This window comes from Sorex araneus, chromosome 9 (genome assembly GCF_027595985.1).
Source record: "Sorex araneus isolate mSorAra2 chromosome 9, mSorAra2.pri, whole genome shotgun sequence".
NCBI lineage: Eukaryota > Metazoa > Chordata > Mammalia > Eulipotyphla > Soricidae > Sorex > Sorex araneus.
In genome coordinates, this window is record NC_073310.1 from 40,369,396 (window position 1) to 40,392,377 (window position 22,982).

The 22,982-nt window shown below is 37.7% G+C and overlaps 1 protein-coding gene across 2 annotated transcripts in view; it reads right to left on the reverse strand.

Moving 5' to 3' along the window:
- The window catches only part of SMYD3 (SET and MYND domain containing 3), an 836,228-nt gene that overhangs the window by 341,627 nt on the left and 471,619 nt on the right, over positions 1 to 22,982 (reverse strand). Inside the window, exon 1 of one of the 2 annotated variants that reach the window (XM_055147656.1) lies at positions 21,422 to 21,534. The exons of the other annotated variant lie outside the window; for it this stretch is intronic. Within the exon in view, the coding sequence (XP_055003631.1) occupies positions 21,422 to 21,427 (6 nt within the window). The 5' untranslated portion in view covers positions 21,428 to 21,534. Of the gene's footprint in view, positions 1 to 21,421; positions 21,535 to 22,982 lie in introns of those variants that run through there. 2 annotated transcript variants of the gene reach the window in all.

Consider the following 22,982-nt stretch of genomic DNA (forward strand, 5'->3'; position numbering starts at 1 on the left):
GAGAGGCAGAAAAAGTCTTCCCTCCCTTTTGGTTCTTCACCTGGACTAACAGTTAAAACGGCATAAAACAGATTAACAAGAAAAAAACAAATTTCATTATGCACATAAGACCCAGAAGATATGAGTCCCATAGAGGTGATCAAAGCCAGTATTTTTAATACCTTTTAAACAACAAACCAATAAATTTGTGAAAAATTGACAAGACAAAGACATTTGGGTTTAAAGTAACCTATTAGTAAGGAAGATACAGTCTTGCTCATACAGCTTTTAAAGTTTCAAATTCACTATCTCCAGTAATAAGGATGTCCCTCTTCCTCCTAGCGCAGAGAGAGTACCTTTCACATGATTTATTTCCTGCTTTCAGGGGGACAAAGAAGGGGCATATTGTCCCTCTTGCATTGGCTGTTTCTTAAGTGACTTTAATTCAAAAATCAATCAATATGCCAGTGTGGCCTATTGTAGGGCAGCCCATTTTGCTCTACTTCATTATTATCTGTCAGGGTCCAGATTATTAAGTTTCTTAGTGATTTGTAGATTTCTGTCCATGCAGATGCAAATGATTTTTGTGACAGAAAGATTACAGTTTTCTTATCCTTTAAGATAATAATCAATTCACTAATCACAAAACTTTATTCCAGTGTTGTATAATTATGCATATATTTATACACACATATATATGTATATATGTATATATATGTATGTACACAAACATATATATTTGGAGGATGTGGAGGGAACAATCAGCTTTACTATACTGTTAATCTCCACACACATGTTAAATAAAAGCTTCACTTGGATTAGTTTTATATTTCTATGAGTAATTATATATATTTAAAAATATAGTTTGATATCTGAAAGCTTTTGAATCTCTTCTAAGATGTCTATGTAATATAAGAGAGGTAAACTGTTCTATCACTGGCAACAAAAAAATGGAAATTGATTATATTATACATTATTCAGTGGTCTGATTATTGATCCTACAGTTCTACTATTGAATTATTTACTTTTAAAACCCTACTAAACAATCATAATTTATCAGTCTGGTACATATTCTTAAGGCACAATATTTTGCCCCTCAAGATTCTCATTAACATTTTATTGTTAGAGTAACTGGAAAATTCATAAAAGCACAAATTTTAACTAAATGCTGCATCTATGTATGTTGATCTCTCATTGCAGCTTTTCTACCTTTACTAAATATTGCCTTTTTTCTTAAAAATTACTGGATTTTATCCTCTAGCAAAGACTCACACACACACAGTATGATGATCTTCAACACAGAATTATTACAATGCGAGGTACACATTTTACTTTTTCAATATAAATCCTAATGGCAGAATTAATATCCAAGTACCCCAATGAGAATTAATTACAGAATTTAATTTTTTGACATGCTCCAATCCTCTGTCACAAAATCAAAAATAAGCACAAAAATATCTCAAATACTTTACTTCTCATCAAACTTAAAGAATTTATTAATTTGTATTAAGGATGATAGAAAAGTTTTTCATAACTGGAACAATAGGTTAATGTAATCACTGTCACTGTCATCACTATCATCCCGTTGCTCATTGATTTGCTCAAGCGGGCACCAGTAACATCTCCATTGTGGAACTTGTTACTGTTTTTTTTGCATATTGAAAACGCCTTGGGTAGCCTGCCAGGCTCTGCCGTGTGGGCATGATGCTCTCCGAAGCTTGCTGGGCTCTCTGAGAGGGACAGAGCAATCGAACCCGGGTCGGCCACGTGCAAGGCAAATGCCCTACCCGCTGTGCTATCGCTCCAGCCCATATCTGCATATATAAATATATAATTAATGTACGTAGGCAGGTGAAAATAGTATGAAAGTACCTTTGCTTACATAAACAAGGTATAAGAATCCAGCATGCCCAATGACTAGGATAACCATAGATTCCAATTTGTCTAATACAGCCCCAGTTTATGCCACTTGACCCAGAACAACAAAAAGTACTCCTTCATTCGCAAAAGTATTTTGGTTTAGACAATAAATTATACAGACATCTACAAAATCCTTCTTAAGGACCTCTTTTGTTTAAAGGTATAATGGATACTATGGATTTTTGTCAGCCAGCTGTAATCAAGTAAGTTGAATTCTAAAGCTAAGATACTGTCACACCTGCTCCCAGTAAATGGTTTGCTATGAGATGTTTATTGAATATCAGAGTAAATAATAAGGCTCCAGTTGGTTATTCATTTTTTTACAATGTTGAGGATCAAACCCAGGGCACTATGCATATAAGGCAAGTGCTCTACCATTGGTAACTAGTTGTGTAATAGGTTTTGAGCTTGTGTGATTAAAAAAAAGGTTTGATTTTATACATGATTCAGCCTAAGACTTTCTTATTATTACATACTGCCTGGAATTACTCTTGTGGGTGAGAAAACATTCGATTCTCACTTACCTCTACTTAATGCAAGTTATAGATATATTTCCAAATAATCAGTAAGAAAACAAATTAGGTCTGTTTGTAACAGATGCACACCTTGAGGGCATCATAAAGTGTGTCACTATGTCCATACACACAAAGAATGAGGGACTGCATGAATAATTATGGAATGAGCAGAAGAGCAAAGATAGCAAGAAGAGGGGACTGCAGATTTAATAAGCCTAGTGAGAAAGGCAGTGAGATGCTTCAGCATCAAGACAACAAAATTCTAAGAACAGAGTGATGAATTGGTAACGTGCTTGCCTTGGCATGTGGCCAAACTGGGTTCACTCAATCCCTGGCACAGCATATAGTACCTGAGCAATGCCAAGGGTAATTCCTAAGCACAGAGACAGGAATAAGCCCTGAGCACCACCAGATGTAGCCTCCAAACAAAAATACTCCCATTATCCGAAGAATAAACAAAATGAATAAAATATCTTAAAATTTCCAGCTCTGGGAGTCCAATTGAACTTTCAGCTTGAAATCTTGTTATGAGCTCGATAATAGAAACCCAAGTTAGCACAAATGGAATACAGCAGAATTACCAAGAATGTTTTAAAAGCTCTTTAAACTAAATGTGATTTCCCCATGACCCCCAAGGGCACTGAGCAAGATTTTCTCCCTTTCCATTTTTCATGACTGAAAATAATGACAATAAAAGGGTCTCCGGCACCATTTGCTCACCTTTTCTTTCTGTTGTTATATATTAATATGAGGTAGTATGCATGGTTGTTTTGTATTTTTAATTTTGAAGCACCATGATTTACAATACTACTAATGATAGAGTTTCATGTATACTACGTTTCAACACTACATCCTCCATGTATGGTATGTTAACAAAGCAAAGGTAATTATGTCTTTGTGTATGTTTGAAGTAATACATAGAGAAGCAAGATACAACCAATAATTCCTCAATTTCAACAACCTGTAATCATATTTGCTATGGCAACCATATTTTGTCTTGAAGTAAAGTCTAACTTTCCATTAATTGATGTACATGTATATTTGTACAAAATCAAGGTCAGGAAAGCTAGTGCAGCAGTCAGGTTGCTTGCTTTGCAAATGGCTGAGCCAGGTTCAGTCCTCAGCATCCCATATGCTCCCCTGAGCACTGCTTCGACTGAACCCAAAACAGATTCAGGAGTAAATCATGAGAACCACCAATGTGGCCCCTTCCAAAAAACTCAGTAAGAATGCTGTAAAATGTAAAGGGATAAATAATATTAATGTAACTTACCATGTATATTAATATATATACATATGTATCAGGTATGTAGCTCAATGATAAAGCACATGAATAAGACCTGGGCACTGTAAAAGAAAAAAACCTATAGAACTTGACTAAGGGCCAATATCACTGGTTTTTTTAAATAAATATCAAACTTCAAACAAATATAACTTAGAATTCATCTTAATAGGCTGATCTCTAGAGTTGAACTTTGCTTTAGCTTATGATTGGCTGAGTTAACAGTAACAGGTTTTACAAGCTTTGACAAATTTTTCTGCTCAAGAACCTCAAAGCAAATTTCTTCAGTAGTTTGCAAGTCCTGTCCGTCCATCTGGGATCAGCAAGCCTGGCACTGAGGTTCTGTGCATCCAGACAAAATAAACCAATTGGAATAAAGCCTAAAGGTCAACGGGGTTAGGGCATGTTTAAGACCTTCAATGACAAAACATTTCCTATGAATTTTCATATTTTAAAGTCGAACATTTCAAATCACTTAGGAACACTTACTCAGCACAGAATAGCACAACTTAATCTAACATAGCTCACGGTAGAATGTGAAAAGAACCAAGAAGTCTACAATACATTAGAGGAGGAAAGAGATCATGAAAAATGAGGCAAAGAAGGAAAAATTGATTGAGCAAGTATTCTTAAGCATCGTTTAAATATTTTCTTCTTTATTCTCCTTTCAAATTATTATCTAACACTCTCAAATATTATTTCCAGCTCCCAAGGAAAGAATCATCAGTCAATATCCAAACAAATGGCCATATTTTCCAGAATGAAATATAATGATGGACTGAAAATAGAGGCAGCCTCACCCTCAGCCACTCTTATATGACTAAGAGCAAGCACTTCTCAGATTACCTGTCTTGTCCCAGATCACTAGTTAAATTATAGAAAAAACACATCACTGACAAGCTCATGCGCCACACTTATGAAAACCCTTCAGCTACCTGAACATTTTGCTTTGAAATTCTGCCCTCTATGACTATCCCAAGTCCAGGCAGTCTCCAGTTTAAATTCCCTAGTAAGCTTGCAATTCCCACTAGATGACTGTTATTACCATATCTCAAAGTAAACAGGGTTTCTGGCCAGAAGTGAACACATACTCCTGTCTTCCAATATAGAAATGCACCTGAACTCAATTGCCGCCATGCTCGCAGATGCTCTGCACATGCTCAGGCCAAGCCCACAAGTGAATCCCCAGAAAACCCAGGTATGCAAGACTTTGTGACTGAGAACTCTGGGTTCAACGGAACCGCGAACAGAGATCCTCTGTTTCCTCTGTATCCCCCTGTCTCCGAAACTCAGCAGTCACACCCATAAGCCATCTCTGGCTGGTACCAAATAATCTCGTCATCAGCCACCATCCAGATTGCATGTCCTCTCCCGGAAGGGAGTATAACATGACCCTTGCATGACCATGCCACTGGACCCCACGCCAGGTTGTTTCACTCGAGGTGCCCTGCAGGGGGACAGGTGAGAACCCTCCCCATCCCAAGGGACCAAGCCCAGGCAGCTGAAAGCCTCCAGAACACCACCACCACCATGCTCACAGCTGCTCTCCACAGTGCTAGGGTGAGCCTCACCCAAGAGTGAACCCATTTCTGCACTGCACGGCTGCATTTGCAGCCATGCGACACTTCATATCCCACACCTACCCATACTCCAAGAGTACTGCACCACATTTGATGGAGTTCAAAGTAGGAGACAACCAATCTTAGAGGGAAATGTGTATATATATATATATATATATATATATATATATATATACACAAGGCTAAACATTTAACAACATGTTAGTGATCTCTTATAGAAGGTCTTAATGGCCCCTGGGTGAAATACAATAATTTTTACCGTCTTTCCTCTAAGGATACTTTTTGTACCATTTTCAGCAGTTTTTCCTAACAAACAATACAAAATATATTACTTTGGTTCTACTTTGGGGCAGGGATTGGGGTTTAGGATGGAAACATCCAAAATATGGTGGTGGGAAGGTGCTATGGTGGTGGGATTGGTGTTTTAATATTAAATGTCATCAAATATTGTGAACTGCTTTATAAAATTTAAAAAATCCATCCTTCCACTCTTGTTACAAAAAAAAATATGACTTTTGGGTTCCTTTAGTAGTAGTCCAAAATCTTCCTCTCAATGCTAAACTCCAGAAGTCAGGAACATTATCTTTCTTAATCATCATTATATCCTTGGGTTCAAACACACTAGTCATATACTAATCAATAAGTGTTTGTTGAATTCTTAAACAAAAAAGATTTCTTGTTTTTTTTGGGACTCCAAATAGCTTCCTTTTCCTTTATCAAACAGCGAGGAAAGTAAGGGAATGAAAAAAATCTGAGGAGTAAAAGCTCTGATTATTCAAAAGCTGCAGGAGAAGATGCAGTTATTTTAAATAGTTTTTTCCATAATACCCATTACTACTTTTCTTTACATAATAATGTTTTCTATTTGAAATGAACATGGCAACTATATGACAAATATGGAGTAACTGCAAGAGCATGTAATCCTGGATTTTAACATGTCAATAAAAATCTCTACCTGTATTTGGAAAATTGTAATTCCAACAGTGCTGTAGTTACATTAGAAAAAGGTACCAGAGGGGGCCAGTGCAAAATGAACTGAGTACATGCTCTTCGTACAAGAGGATTTAATCCCCAGTGTTGTTCGGTTCTCCCATCAGGAGTGACATTTTAAGTACAAAACCAGCAGTAGTTCTTGGCCTCTGGACCAAGTGATCCTTCCCTCCAAAAAATTAAATATTTAAAAGAAATAAAGAAAAAGTACCAATGATAAGATTCAAACAGGGTTCAATATTTTTAGCTACAAAAGTTTTGAATTCTTTGACTGTCATGAAGGTCATCAATTGACCCCATTATCTGCAATTTTAGAGCGTAAAAATTACATTACCTAGTACATTATTTCTTCAACAACTAAACAATAGACATTGTAATCAAATTCTGTGTCCATAAATATTCAATTTATACTACTTTTCTTAATACATACTTCAGTTATAAGTTTGGAATCCAGATAATTATTTTGTTTAGAAAGACTGTATATAACTAGCCTCTATATTTCTAGCTAGAACCACTTAAACTGTCTGAATCCACTTAAACCTTGCCATGGAGATCACCAGGAAAGAACACTTCACATTTTCACAAAAATTTCACAAGTGCTTATTAAATTTTCATCTTCTAAAAACATTTCATTAGTTCACCAAATCACGATTTTCATCTAAATTATCTTTGACACACCCATGAAAACAGAGTACATCAAATAAATTCTTTGTAGAAAGCTGCCCCTTTACTTTAGAGTGGTGTGTAAACATTTATTCCTATTCCAAATGCAAGGCACCCATCTACATACCATTATATTCCACTGTCCTAGCCTCAAAACTTCCTGGTTTCATGATTTGGAATTAGCACTTTATTGGGAGATATTGAGGAAAATATGGACAGGGAGAGCTCAAAAAGCTGTGCAGAGAAGCGATAAAGGAAGACCTCAAAGAGAGAGAAGAGCAGCAGTGTTTGGCTGATGCAGCAGAAGCCGGGAAAAGTATTCGCAATGCTCGCCTTTCCTTCGCCAACTACAAGACCAAGATCACTGCCCTCCGACGTCCTGATAGATCTATCACATCTTCCAGAAGGGCAATGGAGAGGATTATTCACGACTTCTACTCAGATCTCTTCGACAGCCATGTCTACCTGCCCACATACCAAATTCCGCAGGACAGATATGTCTTTCCCAACATCCTCCCTTCCGAAATCCAACACAACATTTCGTCGGTAAACAGGTACGCATAAAGTACCTGTTTCAGACAAGGTCAGACCTGAACACCTGAAGAATCTGCCACCAGTACTCATCAATACACTGGCTCGGCTCTCCACACACTACCTGTCCATATGCAAGGTTCCGTCCCGATGAAAAACTAGCAGGACCATAATATTGTACAAGAAGGGAGACATCCACACATCGGCAACTATCGCCCAAACTGCCTGTTGTCCATTGCCTACCAGTTGTTCACTCGAGTCATCCTGAATAGAATAGGCAGAACACTAGACAAGGAGAACCATACAAGCAAGCCGGGTTCCGAAAAGGATTCAGCACAATCGACCATATCCACACAGTGACCAAGCTCATTGAAGTTTCTCGAGAGCTCAAGTTGCCACTCTGTCTAACGTTCATCTATTTAAAGAAGGCCTTTGATTCTGTTGAGACTGAAGCAGTCATCAAAGCCCTAGCCAAACAGGGTGTTCAAACTCAGTACATCACGATCCTCCTCGAGCTGTATTATGGATTCACCACCAGGATCTCACCATTCTACAAGGAAGTGATCACTGACATAAAGAGAGGGGATTGGCAGGGCGATGCACCCTCGAGAATGTCATGCGATGACTGGAATGGGAAGAAATGGGAGTGAAGACAGACGGTCAGCAAGTGCACCACCTCTGCTAAGCTGATGACACCGTTCTCATAACACCAAACATTAGCCAAGCAGCACAAATGCTGGCCGACTTCAACTACAAGTGTGGAAAGGTCGGACTGCAGCTGAATCTCACCAAAACAATGTTCATGAAAAATGAACTAGTCCCTGATGTTCCATTTGCTCTCAACAGAACGAACATCTCCAAATGCAGCAGCTATGTGTACCTGGGTCGAGAACTCAACATGAGGAACGATTTGGAGCCAGAACAGCACAAAAGGAAGAGAGCAGCATGAAACACTGTCAAGAGCGTGGAAGAAGTGGTTAAGAGGATGAAAAACTTCCAGCTCCGGGCACATCTTTTCGACTCCACCGTTCTTCCTGCACTAACATATGCCTCAGAGACCTGGGCCCTACGAAAATAGGATGAGAATGCTATTCAGGTATCTCAAAGAGGAATCGAAAGAGCTATGCTTGGAGTATCACATCTCACTCAAGTGAGAGAAGGAATCTGAAGTTCAGACCTCCATCAACGATCAAGAATCAGGGATGCTATCTCGTTTGCTAAGTTATCAAAAATCAGATGAGCCGGACATGTAATGCGATTTAGAGAGGACTGCTGGACTAGAGCTATTAGAGACTGGATTCCACAGTACGTCAAAAGACCTCATGGTCGCCCACCTACAAGATGGTCAGACTTCTTCGTCAAAACCCTGAATGAACGGTTTGAGGCTCTTCATGTTCCTGGAGCTAGCAGATACCATTGGGCTACACTAGCCCGAGACAGTGATGAATGGAGACGTTACTGGCACCTGCTCACGTAAATCGAAGATCAATGGAATGACAAATGATACAAGTGATGGACAGGAAGAAAATTTCTTTCTAATGCCCTGTGGCTACAACTAAGAAAATCTAGTTTTTTCCCCTTGCTCTTGCTCTGCCTCAGTTCTATAGGAGATACTCTCACAGAGAACGTTTTTCATTCTACTATCATTAGGTAAGAGATCATCTTTTCCATCAAAGAATTAGGTAAAACTGCTTCAAATCTTGGTGAAAATAACAGACTGACAGTTTAAAAAATCAATGTAAAAAATATGGCAAAAGACACAAAGACGTCCATGAAAGGCAAAAGTGACCAACATACATACATAAGCATGAATATTTAATATGTTCTAAAATGGAGAGAAACTTGTTCTGGGCGGGGGTGGGGGAATGGGGAACATTCCTATATCACATGTAAAAGCTCCTCTCATCCACCTCCTCGTTGACAGTTAAATGCTGATTATTAAATGGGCATTGAGGGGAAAAAAGGATAAGCATTTTCTTTCTGAATAAAACCGTAATGCTAGCCAAGACCTGAAATCAATTCTGGACTCAAAAGGGGAATGTGTTTTAAATATAGCTGTGGTTGCTCTCCAATGGTCAAGGAGAATATGTTATTGATTTGTGCTCTAGCATTTCCAGTGCACACTGACAGGCAGATCTTTTCAAGTACATACTGGAATTGTTCAGACCAAATCCTATGTATGAGCGTACCTTCACTAGAAATACTAATGATTCTTGGGAAAGTATATGCTCATTGAGCTAAATAGTGTCAATGAACATGAATAATTAGCTGGGTTCTAAGTTGGCATCTAGAATACCAATTCTGTTTCAAATGCCACTTTTATCTTTTATCTCAAAGAATATTAATATAGGCATTAATCTTCATAAGGCCTATGCCCATTTGCTTGGGCACAAACAGCGAAAGAAACAAGAAAACAAAAAAACTTAGTGGATTATCTGCTGCCTGCATCACCTCTCTCTCTCCCTCTCTTTCTCTCACACACTTTCTCTCTACTTATAGTTTTTGAAAACAAACTATTTTACTTCTATAACATCAATAACAAAAAGTCTTAGCCAAGTTAACATTAGTCATCACTAGCACTGTTGGTATATCACAAAAATAGAGAAATATGGGCCCTTTCTCAAATCACTTAACTTTTTTTTCTTTGAAGTATATGTGGAGCTGCAGACATAATACAGGCGTTACAATGCATACCTCGTACACAGCTGATCCTGGTTCTATCCCAAGCACCATGTGGAGCTCCGAGCATCACTAGTGCACCTCTGGAAGCTACTGAAAATAGCCAGGTGTGGCTCCAGAATCCCTGAGTACCGTACAAATGGCATGGGTGGTCCCCAGTACCACAGGGCCTAAGCAACGCATCCTTAGTCACTCAAATTGAATTGCAGGCACAGTTAGCCAAGAATCACTAGAAGGGGCCTGCAGGCTTTCTGAGCACCCATTGGGAGACCACAAATAAAATAAAAACATATGTAGCTCTTATTTATTTATATAAGATTCTGTTTTAACTATGCATGTTATGTACTTAAATGTTACTTCATGCTTAAAAAGTCAATTTAAAGATGACATGTTGCCTTTACTTATGGTATAATAGTTTATTTTGATAAAATAAGATTATTTAAAATGCATAACTATAGAATTAACCTGACTTTGGGGGGGTTGAAGTCATTTGAAGTGTTTATATTTTCCAAAAGAGAAAATGCTGAAAAGTTTTCAAAATTCTTATATGGAGCATTAAATACTTAAATTATAGTTTAAAATTACCCAAGGCATATCAGATAAGAGGAAACCACTGGAGAATCCTGAATAATATATTTCCATTTCTTGAAAAACAATCTTATTCATTAAAAACTTGAGGTTTCCAATACCAGGAAATAGTATCTTGAACACTAATTTTCAAGTACCCTTAAAAGTCCAACAGAAATCATATTCTCATGATCACATAATTCTAAAATAGTATCAAAAGACCCCAAGTTTATTTGAATATATTTAACATGCAATAACTTTCTATGTACTGAAACTCCCCCCTCTGTAGGTTAACATTGTCATAGGTAGCTTAGGTTTACTTGGGTTACTCCTATCACAGTGCTCCCATTCCTCTGTGTTTATTTATTTGTAACTTCTTTCTTTGTGCTCTGTTGACTTGTAAATATTGTTTTCCTCTTCTTCTTGAGTCCTTTGCATAGTTTATTCAGAGCAACATTCTTTTTGTATGGGCATAGGTAGACAGTAGTAAATGCTATGCTTTTGTAACCTGGGAGTCATTTGACTCTAAATGATATTTTCCTTCTGGGCATCTGTTCTCTCAACCTAAGCCTCAGCTGCCCTTACTTCCTAGCATTCCTAAGGCAGGGTCCCGATGAGGGATGAGATGGACCCAGGGCAAGCAGTGATGTGCTATCCTGGCATCGAGATGGGCCTGGCCAAATTGCCTAACACTTAACTATAAATTAAGTCGTGGACAAATGCTGTCATGATCTAAAAGTAATAACTATATTCGGACCCTGCTAGGGTGAGGAATGATTAATCTGGCCTGAGCACTGTAGTCTAAACCTGGCAAGATGTTCCCAGGAGAGCTGCCCCACAATGTGCTTCAATGTATCTCTTACAATGCCCATACAAAAATAACTAGTACTAAGATGTAGATTGAGTCATTGGATTAAGGAAAAGAGAAAAAACCTTAAGAGGAATTTTGCCCATGGCAGTCAATAAGGGCTTTGGAACACCTCTAGGTAGAGTTTCCTCCCTTGAACCTGGTGGCCCCCAGGGAAGGGCTTTCTTATGTTGATTTTGCTACCAGATGGGGTGTAGTGTGGGACCAGAGGGCTAGATGGAGCTCAGAGAGATGAGTGGGAGAGACAGGAGGAGACGGGAATGAGGGGCAGTGTGGGACTAGAATGAGGAGCTCAGAGAGATTAGAACAGGTGCGTGGAGAGAATGAAATAAAGAGCAACTGATCAATCAACCGGCTTGGCCATCGTTTCCTCTTCTGTCTGCCCCATGGCCTGGGCCGCCCTGGCTGGGCGAGCAGGACCACCCCCGAAACCAGGCACTGACGGGAAAAGCTGCCGGGGCTTTCCCCCCCACGCCCACCGCCCTGGGAGGTTTTTTAACACCCCTCTTTGCCCCAGAAAAGCAATTTAAAGAAGAAACAGAAATTTTTATCAATTTATGGATGATTTGAAGTTGCTGCAGTGTATTATCTACTGTCCCACACACATCCCCCACCAGCATGCAGGCAGGACTGCATCAAAAAGTCAAAACCCATCTGACCACCAGGGGAGGGGGCCGGCAGCACATAAGAGGCAAGAGCTATTCTCTCCGTGTAGACACTTCTCCAGACCTCCAGCCCCTCTCACCAGGGTGACTGCCTGGAAGGGACCCCTAAAGTTACGCACTGTTTACCAGTCTGTTATTTCCAGCCACAAGAAATACTAGCATGAGTCTGGTGATAATTTCTTATCGCAACCGAAAGAGAAAGGAACCTGGCGAGTCAGGACCTGACCCAGCAAGGATTTTTAGAATCCTGAATCTTTCACCCATCCCAGTTCTAATCTGTCCAAAATAATCTTCAGGGGGTTAAGTAACTTTCCTAGACTCAACACTAAGAAATGACACAGTGGGGAATAGAACACAGGTCTGTCCTTGGGATTCTGCCCATTCTACTCCAACACTAATATATATTCTTCATAATTATGATTTAGAACGTGTCTAGGCACTTGGGACTTCCCCAGAGGGGAAGTTTTCCTCCCTCCTACAGTCTGTAACTTTTTATGCTTTCAATGGTATTTGGGTTTTATGAGTTCAAAAAGCATCATCCCCCTTTAAGGCCCAGACAGATATAAAAGTACAGAATAATTTTTTTTGTTCATTTTTCAAAGTAGTACTTTAAAGGCTATTTTTGACTATCTCAAGGTCTTAAAGTCATACATCGCATGAGTCAGTTCAAGTTGCCCTCCAAAAATATCAGAAATTTGTATCATAACAAACAACACATAATGATTTCCATTTTCCTATCTAATCAGCGCAGAAAAAATATCTGCTGCTTATGTCTTAGACTCTTCAGTCAGCCGCTCCCTAACACCGTCATTACCTTTGCCTTGCTAGATCTTCCTCTTTGATCTGGGCCACATGGAGGAAGTGCCATTCTGGTATCTCCATTAAACTCTCCAGTCTTCCCATCAATGGCTTCTCCATACTATATCAATGATTCTCTTCCATTTAGGCACCATATCTTGCAATTAGCTCCTTCTGATTCCTCTGCCTGGACTAAGCACTTATTCTAAAATCTACTGCACACATTTGCCCATCACTAATGCCTCGTATTCTACTTTGTTCTTTGTCTTTCTTTATATTATAGACTTTATTTAACAGCAAGAAATAAACTGAAATCATGTTTAGGGTATGAATGGAGAAAGAAAGGAAGGGGAAGGTCTCTATAGTCACTTAGTAGCTCAGTCTTTCTTAAGCTGTAGCTATTTAACAGTTCAGTTAACAAATCCTAAATTTACAATATTTGCTAGATAGGCAATTAGCACTAGAACAGATATGATTATGATAATGGCATCCAGTATGTTAGAAGAATCTGATTGAAAATGTAATTATAAAATGATGATGTTAGCACTGTTTCTTTAAGAATAAAGACTGGAAATAAAAATCTGCCTATAGACGTGGAGAATACTGCACAAAAGTTCAGGTGCCTGAGCTAGCAATTGTCCTGTTATAAAGAATTTAACAGTAAGAGTCAAAAGTGAAGGGTAGCCCAAGTCACCAAATTCAACACTGAAATCAATCATATCAATAACAGAGCCAGATAACCCAGATCTGGAAAAGATACTATCTGAAATATCAACTTAAATCCCACTATTATTCTCATGTCAGTGCCATTATTAAATGTCCTTTTAAATCAGCTACTATCAAGATATTTTTTATCAGACCATGATTATAGCAATACCTTCTCAGTACATTTTATTGTATAAAATATTTGTCAATATGATTAAGTATAAGACAATTCCTTGAGGAAGAAGAAAAACTTACAATAATAGAGAAGTCGAAATATTTTATATAAATGATAAGTAGAAACATCTCTTGTTTAACAAACAAAAAAATGTTAAGAAAGAATGTAAAATAGTTTGTTACTGAGTACATACAGGCACACACACGTGCACATATATACACAGACACACCAATGCTTATTCCTATTAGCTTGGCTATCTAGAAATGTGATTTTCAGGTCTACAGAGTAGATACTTCACAGGTGTTAAATGGTTGCAAATTATTGGTCTACCAAACTATTTTTAACTGCAGATCTAAAATGGTAGGTAATTAGAGTTGGAGAGAGAGTATAGTGGGTAGAGTATTTTCCTTGCAAATGGTTAACCCTGATTCAACCCAAAACACCCCATATGAATTATCCCCTGAGTTTCCCAAGAGTAATCCTGAGCACAGAGCTGGGAGTAACCTGGAGCATCACTGGGTGTGACCCCCCCCACCTCACCCCCCCGCAACCTAAAAAAATAAATTAGTTAAAAGATAAATAATCACTAGTCTGGGTCTCAATATCTTTGATGAACTAACTCAGAGCAAATAGACTGGACAATTTGAAATGCTAAATTCTTAACTCACCTTGTCAGAAGCCAGCGTGGGCTTAACTGAAGTTCTAGGTACAGTCCCTTACATTCACTGTCTAGGCCTCTTTGCTGGCAACAAAACGAAAAAGTAAAACCAAATAAACAGAAACAAGATCTACAATACCTCGGGAGTCAAAACATTATGACAGTGGGAAGAACAAATATTTAATATCTATATCCTTTTAATTTTTAAAAAATTGGATATCATGTTTATCATACTATTAATAGTAGGAGTTTGTATATAACATATTCCAGCATCCTTCCCCAGAGTGTCAACTTCCTTCCACCACTGTCTCAGTGTTGTCACATCCCCACCCCCACCCACATAGAAAGCTTCCTACTAAAGACCGGTTCTCAGTTTCTGTTGCCTTTAGGCATATGGAATTTATCATTCCCATACAATGATTCTTTATATACCACATATGAGAGTGATCATTCTGTGTCTCTTCCTCTTCTGATTACTAACTTCACTCAGCATGATACTCTCCAGATCCATCCATATAGCAGCAAATTACGTGATTTCATCTTTTTTTGTAGCCTATGTCCTTTAAACAGCATTAATCTTTGCTCCCCATAAGAAATCCACATAAGGAATACAATAAACTAAGTCTACTGCATTTACGGGTCTTATTCTTAGATGTTCTGATTAGTGAGAGTCCTCTTACACAGGGCCACAAAGACTCAAAAAAGAATATGTGCAAGCGTAAGCTAGTTTTCCAATGTGTTAGTAATACTGATCTAAAAAGAAATGTACATGAAAGATACCAGGATAGTTTTTGTTGAACAAAACGATTCATAGACCTTGTTTATCATCTTAACTCAACTTCAAATTATATGACAACATATACAGTTTATGAAAAGAGACACTTATAACTGCCAAATGATCTGCCCATCTTAACAAAGGCAAGAAAATGTACTCTGTGAGTGCATGAACATTTTTATTCAAGTATTTGATTTATATGTGTTTGATCCATTTTCTCATATATTATTCAGGAATCTAATGAGTTTCATAAGTTTTACACATAGATATCCAATTTAAAGTTGCCCCACAGGGCCTGTTAAATGTTCTTCCATTACAAAATATTTATTTCATGTGTTCTTAAATATTTGGGAAAAGCATGAAACATATGAAAAAGAATTTTCTTTCGAAAAACCATCAGACTGTTTTTTCTCTAGGAAGAGAATTTGCTTCAAGCCTTAATCCATTTAAATTTATTGTTTTCCAAATTTGTGTAAAGCAACGAGCAGAGAAGTAGGGAGGGAAACATAAATTTTGTTCAAAGTACAGAGAGTAACATAAATTCTGGTGATTCCCTATTGTACAGCTCATTCTGGGTTATCTTAATTCTTAAAAAAAAAAAAAAAAGGCAAATCAGATCAAACAGTAGAGTACACAGAAAGCACCAGAATGCCTATACCTCTCTCCAAGCCCCCATACTCAGCCCCAGTAGGAAGAGTTTTTTCAGGAGAGATAGCACAGAGGGTAGGGCATTCACCTTGCACTCGGCTGACCTGGGTTCGGTTCCTCCGCCCCTCTTGGAGAGCCCAGCAAGTTACTGAGAGTATCTCGCCCGCAAGGTAGAACCTGGCAAGCTGCCTGTGGCATATTCGATATGCCAAAAACAGTAACAACAAGTCTCACAATGGAGACATTACTGGTGCCCGCTCGAGAAAATCGATGAGCAATGGGATGACAGTGATACAGTGATAGTGATCCCACCCTAGGGTTCTTGCTACATAATAATGGCCCATCCTAATTGTCAGCATATTTGTGCAAACTCTATGGACCTAATTAGAATCTCCAAAGTTCTCAAATAGCTACATTCCAAAATCCATATTTCTTTGTTCCAACTTGTAATTTTAATTCCCTACAAAGACATCTACTCCATCCCAGTTCCCCACTAGCACTTCTCACTGGGAGGGCTGTACCATTCCCTGGGAAGTGCTCTGTAGTTCCTAATTCATGCCTAACCATATTCATTGATAAGAAGAAAGAGTTGGTATCTTAGACTAGGTTATTTGACCCATTGAAGCACTGACATTCCAAATAATGAAACTAAGTCTACTTAGTTTCCTTCAAGAACTTATTTCTCTTTCAAATATGCCTGTGCAATTATAGAGTCAGAAGTTCAGTTTCTGATTACACTTTATAGTGAGCATTAATTAAATATTGACTTTGTCTAATGTTTCTTTTTGCCTGAAATTCTGCTTCACTTTCCTGTGCCTACTTCTATAAAATTGCCATTGAACTGCCATTGTTTTAACATTTTATTTAAATTAAAAATATGGACAAACAAAGATACATACTCTCAAAAATAATAATAAACTGGGGGAAAACACACAACTAAGCAGAAATTATAATGTAGAACAAAGGTATAAATCAATTAACAGAACAGAGACGGGGCTTCAGTTTCAGTACCCAGCATCACAAGTCCTGTGAGTGTGGCATAAATTAGACAAACAAAAGGAGTCCAGTATAATTCTTGTATATGTAGCCATCCAGTTTCCCAATACTATTTTCTGAAAAGTCTTTTACATTCCTTTCTCCACTTAAATGGAGAAAGGTCTGAAATCATAAAATTCTTCCAGACACTTTTAAAACATTAAAAAGTAAATATTTCAAAACACATTTGAGCCTAGCACAACCCTGTATTAAAATCAGATGACATCTGATGGTAGACCAATTTTTGGTCTACAACCATTTTTTATAGAGGACAATGAATTGTAAACCAAATATATCTGATAACATTGAAACAATTCTCAAAATAATATTGGCAAATTGAGTTCAACAATATATTAAAATGATCAGAGACTATGACCAAGTGAAATTTATTCCAGAGACAAAAGAAAGTTCAAAAATTCAAATATATTAATGTAGAACTTTACAGCAACAAGAATCAGGGAAGACAAAAATCATATGACCATTCCAATAACTGCTTAGAAGGCAGAAAATCTCAAGATAATAAAATCATATATAACAAACCCAAAGTAACAACATGCTTGGTTGTGAAAAGCTTAAAAATTTTTCTTTAAGATCAGAAACAAGGAAATATTGTCCCATTTCACAATTTTTTATTTTATTTAGCACTAGAAGTTTTAGCTAAAACACTTGGACAACAACAAAAAATATATATAACTCAGACAGAGAAAAGGAAATGAATCTATCATTATTCATAGATGCTATGATAAAATATATAGAAAACCACAAAGAATCCACTAAAAATCTATTAGAAGCATTAAGTATGTAAAGTATACATAGTAAAGTATACATACATATTAAGTATGTAGAGTAAAGTATACATAGTAAAGCAGAGAGTCTCTTGCCCCCAAGCCTGGCTGTCTTCACCGGACCCCTCAGAGGGGGTGGGTTTCAGTTTCCCTCCCCGAACCAAGCAGAGCCCCTGCAGCCGAAGACCTCTGGAACCCAGCCACAGCCATGCTCAAGGCCTCTTTCCACTGTTCAGACAAGCTTCATGCATAAAGGAACCGGCAGAGGAACCCAGGGCTGAGATCTCCAAGCCTGCTTGGATGGAGACTCGGCCTCTTCGGCCCAGATCTCCCATTTTCCAGTAGCTAGGCAGTCACACCCAGGGACTGCTCCCCGGCGCCATGTAATCCCACCAATGGCCAACATTCCAGAGACTATAAAACCAGGCTCTCTGAAGCGCCACATCTTATAGCCTAGTTCTCCCTCTAGAAGAATCTGCAAGGTACCGAGAGTTTCCTGGTCACATGGGAGAGCCTCGCAAACTCCCCGTGGCATATTCATATGCCAAAACCAGTAACAATGATGGGTCTCATTCCCCTGACCCTGAAAGAGCCTCCAATGCAGCACCATTGGAAAGGATGAGTAGAGAGGCTTCTAAAATCTCAGAGCTAGAATGAATGAAGACGTTACTGAGACTGCTCGAGAAATTCAACGATCAATGGGATGATTGATGATGATGATGATGATGATGATGAGTAAAGTATTGGGTAACAAAAGAAATATACAATAATCTCTTGCATTCCCCTAAGCAAAGAAAAGGACAGAAAATTAAGAGCAATCTTATTTGCAATAGCATAAAATGATTAAATACCTAAATTTAACAAAGAATGAAGAAAATCTGTACAAAGAGAACTCTATAACACCGATAAAACACAAACAGCAAGTCTTAAAGTGATAAAAATATTTAATATTCATAAATGGAAAAGTTTCATAAATTCAAAATGCCCACCTTATTAAAAGCAATACAAAGATTCAGTAATCCCTATCATATGTCAATGAAATGTTTTCTTTAATTTCTTTTTGTTTTGAACCACACCCCATAGTGCTCAGGGACTGTTCCCAGAATAGTGCTTTGGGGTCACTCCCAGAAGTGCCGGGGGCACTCTACAGAGCAAAGAATTGAACTTGAGGCTTCTATATGAAAATATGTGCTCTAGTCCATTAAGCCATCTCCAGTGATTTTTTTTAATGGGGAAAAATACCAAAATTTAAATGAAACTACAATGAATCTTGTGGGGGAGGAAGTAATGAGAAACAAGAAACAAGTAATCTCATTTTAAATGCTATTACAAAGTGACAGTAGTTAAAACAATCTGCCATTGGAATGAAAAGACACATAAATAAGTGAATAGAAGAGCCCAAAAATAAACACACACACATACTGACACTCAATCTATGACAAACGAACCAAATGTAAAAACTTTTAGTGCCAGGAATGCAGCTCAGTGATACAGTAAAAAACACTTATGCATAAAGGCCTAGGTTCTGTGCCTGAGACCACAAGAGACAAATAACAAGACACATTCACTACCCATTTCTTCCTCTACACAACTCTGGCAATAAAAACAGCAACAGCAATAATAATGCTTCTGCGCAAAAAAGATACTTTCAACTACAACCAAAATAAGTTTAATGAATGTGAAAAGCTACATGCACATCACACACTCTATCAGGAACTAATATCTAAGAGATATAAAGAACTCATACAACTTGATAACAAAAAGTCAACAGCCCAGTCAAACATTGAGTGATAGGCATAGTATTAAAATTATGTACATAGGAAACCACCAATAACATTATTGTAAATCACAGAATCGCAATTTTTTAAACGAGCAGAAGATCTGAATGAACATCCAAGTGGTCTACTGACACATTAAAAAAAAAACAACATTGTTAAAATACCCATACTACATACTAATAACAGTGGTAAGCTGGAAAAACAATTCTGATATTTTTTATATGATTGCAAAAGCAAGGCAATAAACCAAAAATAAAGAAGACTAAGAGCTACATCAAACTGAAAAGTTTTTTTAAAGGAACTTACAGGAAGGAAGGAAGGAAGGAAGGAAGGAAGGAAGGAAGGAAGGAAGGAAGGAAGGAAGGAAGGAAGGAAGGAAGGAAGGAGAGGAAGGAGGGAGGCAGGAGTTAACTTACAAAATGGAAGGAAATTATGCATCTAACTAAGGGTCAGTTTTCAAAATACAAGAATTCATACTACTGCACAATATAAGATCTGATTAAAGTGTTCACAGAAGATGTATGTCAATATTTTTCCAAAAAGTAAAAAATGTCCAACAGGTACATTTCATTGAGGAAATTAAAACCCAGATCACAGTGAGGTATCATTTCACACCTAGTAGAACGACTAATATTTTTATTTATTTATTTATTTATTTGTTTATTTTGGGGTCACACCCGGCGATGCTCATGGGTTACTCCTGGCTTTTCACTCAAGAATTATTCCAGGCAGTGCTCGGGGGACCATATAGGATGCTGGGAATCGAACCCGGGTTAGCCGCATGCAAGGCAAACGCCCTACCCACTGTGCTATTGCTCCAGCCCCATGATTAATATTTTTAAAAGACAAGAAATAACAAGTGAAGAAAGGGATGTGGTAAAAGGAAATCCTTGAGCAATACTAAAGAAGATGCAAATTGCTTTGTCCATCATAAAAGGTAATACAGGATTCCTCAGAAATTAAAACTAAAAACTAAATTCAGCAATTCCACTTCTGGTATTTATCAGAAGAAAATAAAGTCCTACTGAAATATATGCATGCATCCCATATTCATTGCAGCATTATTTGCAATACCCAAAACATAGAAAATAACAATCTTATTATTGAACAGACAATGAACATGTAACATATAAACTTATGAATATACAATAGACAAGTATATAGAAAAACAAAAGAAGAAAATTTTGCCTTTTGTGACAGCATTGATGTCCTTGAGGACATTATGATTAAGTGATACAAGTCTAAGAAAAACATCATATGATCTCTCTTATATGTGGAAACTAGGAAACAAAAAGTCAGCTCACAGATATAGAAAAAAAATTAGTGGTTGCCAGAGTCGGAAGGTGGGGATGAGAAAAAAATGAGAGAAAAGGGTAAAAGTATATGAATATATAAACTTAATAGATAAACACATATTACCATATTGGAAAAAACTAAATAAGAATTCAGTCTGGAATGCATGCCTATGGAAATTCTGATAAGATACTTTTCTAACTCTATGCTGACTTGAAAAACAGTCCTCATTTACTATTCATCAGCTGGGAAAGTGTCCTGGAAAAAAACTGACAAAGCCCTAAACATCAATCTAAATCCAAAAAGGTATTTGACTTCCCACACATATTTGTCTTCATAATTAATATCCTTCACTTAGTAAACAAGATATTTTCTTCGACTATTCCATTTGACATTTATTTGGACACAAACAATTCCTTTGTCCTCTGGCATGCTATGAAATAAACAACTTTCCTTAAATCATTAGTATAGGAACAGAAAAATTCAACCATGTCTCCCACCCACTTGCTTCTCTAGCAACAAAATGACTTACCAACATTCACCACATAATTGTAGCCAATGCATAAACACCACACCAGGTTTTAAAGTAATACCAGGATGATTTCTAAAAATCTCACTTAATGGTTACTCCCCACTTTTTTGCATAAAATAAATCCGCATAAAATCTATGACAATTCTGTGGCGAAATGGTCTATGTGTAACACAGGATTTCAGCAATGCTGCCTGTTGAGAAGAAACAGAATATGCTATTTTCCAGAGGAGATGAAAAAATGCTGTTGCACCTTCCATGCAGAGACCAGAGTAATCTCTGACACCACATGATCCCCTGAGCACTACTGGATACAGCCCCAGCAGCCCCCCATAACACCTCAAGCATTGCTGGACCTGTACACTTTAGACCCGCACTGCTGTACCAAGCATCACTGACTCCCTGAGTGTTACTGAGACAAAGGGGCTAAAAATCACCACTAATAACCAAAAAAACACAGTTCTAACCCTTAAAAGATAAAAAGAAGTCTAAAATGGATTCATGATTCAGCTCCAGTCAAGCTAAGAAAAACTGTCTATTAAACATGGATTCAATGACAATTGGAGGGAAAAACATAAATTCCAACAGTTATGATGTTAATAACAATTTTATCTGTAGCAGCCTTTGGAAAGTTGATTAGATGATCCTAATGGGTGATTTAAAGTGAAAGAAAAAAACACCCTTAGCATAATTTAATAAGATCTTCAGAACGAAGCATATTCAAGGGTTTCAGAAAAGACCTTCTCATGGCCTTTTAATAGCTCTTTCCAATTCCAATTAACTTGTTAAATGCCAATTCTCATTACTTCATCAGAAATCTAACACCAGCCATTCTGATTAAATCATTAAATAACCGTTAACAGTACAAAGCCTAGTAACTTTTTATGGGTAGTCCAGCACAGATAGGCAGCTTGCAACAGAAGAGAAAACTGAAGTAAGCAATTAAAAATAATAATAAATCCAATTCAACTTTGGGGTGCATTAGGTTACATTTACCTAACACATCACCCTCCCTAATTATTTAACTGGGGTTAATATTTAGATTAGCATAACCTTTTTGTAGACCCTCAATAGACAGTGCAGAAATGTTGATTAAGAGAGAGTTCATTTACATAAAAATGCCAGGATGGTACTGAAGAAATCGGAAACACATGTCAACTATAAGTTGCCCCTGTCTCCCAGTGTGATGAATTAAACCACCCTACTCAGAGCAACATTTGCTTCTATTAATTCCATACTAACACTCACTGTCTCCGCAGGTCTACCTGCAATTTCAGATTCCTCGCCCACCAGACCTCTGGGTGCCTCTGAGCCCTAGGATAGGACAATTTTGACTCAGAGACCAACAAGCACTGCCAGGGATCAGATTCAAAGTTCAAGGTTATTTGCATCTTTCCAGGACAAAGGCTGTCCACTACTGAGCCAGTTTTGCCATGTCCTCTTTCTTTGGACTTTTATTTACTTCCACCATCCTCTTTTCTCTGGTGATGGTGTGACTTCAATGACTAGGATGGACGCACACACACACACACACACACACACACACACACATTGGACTATGACA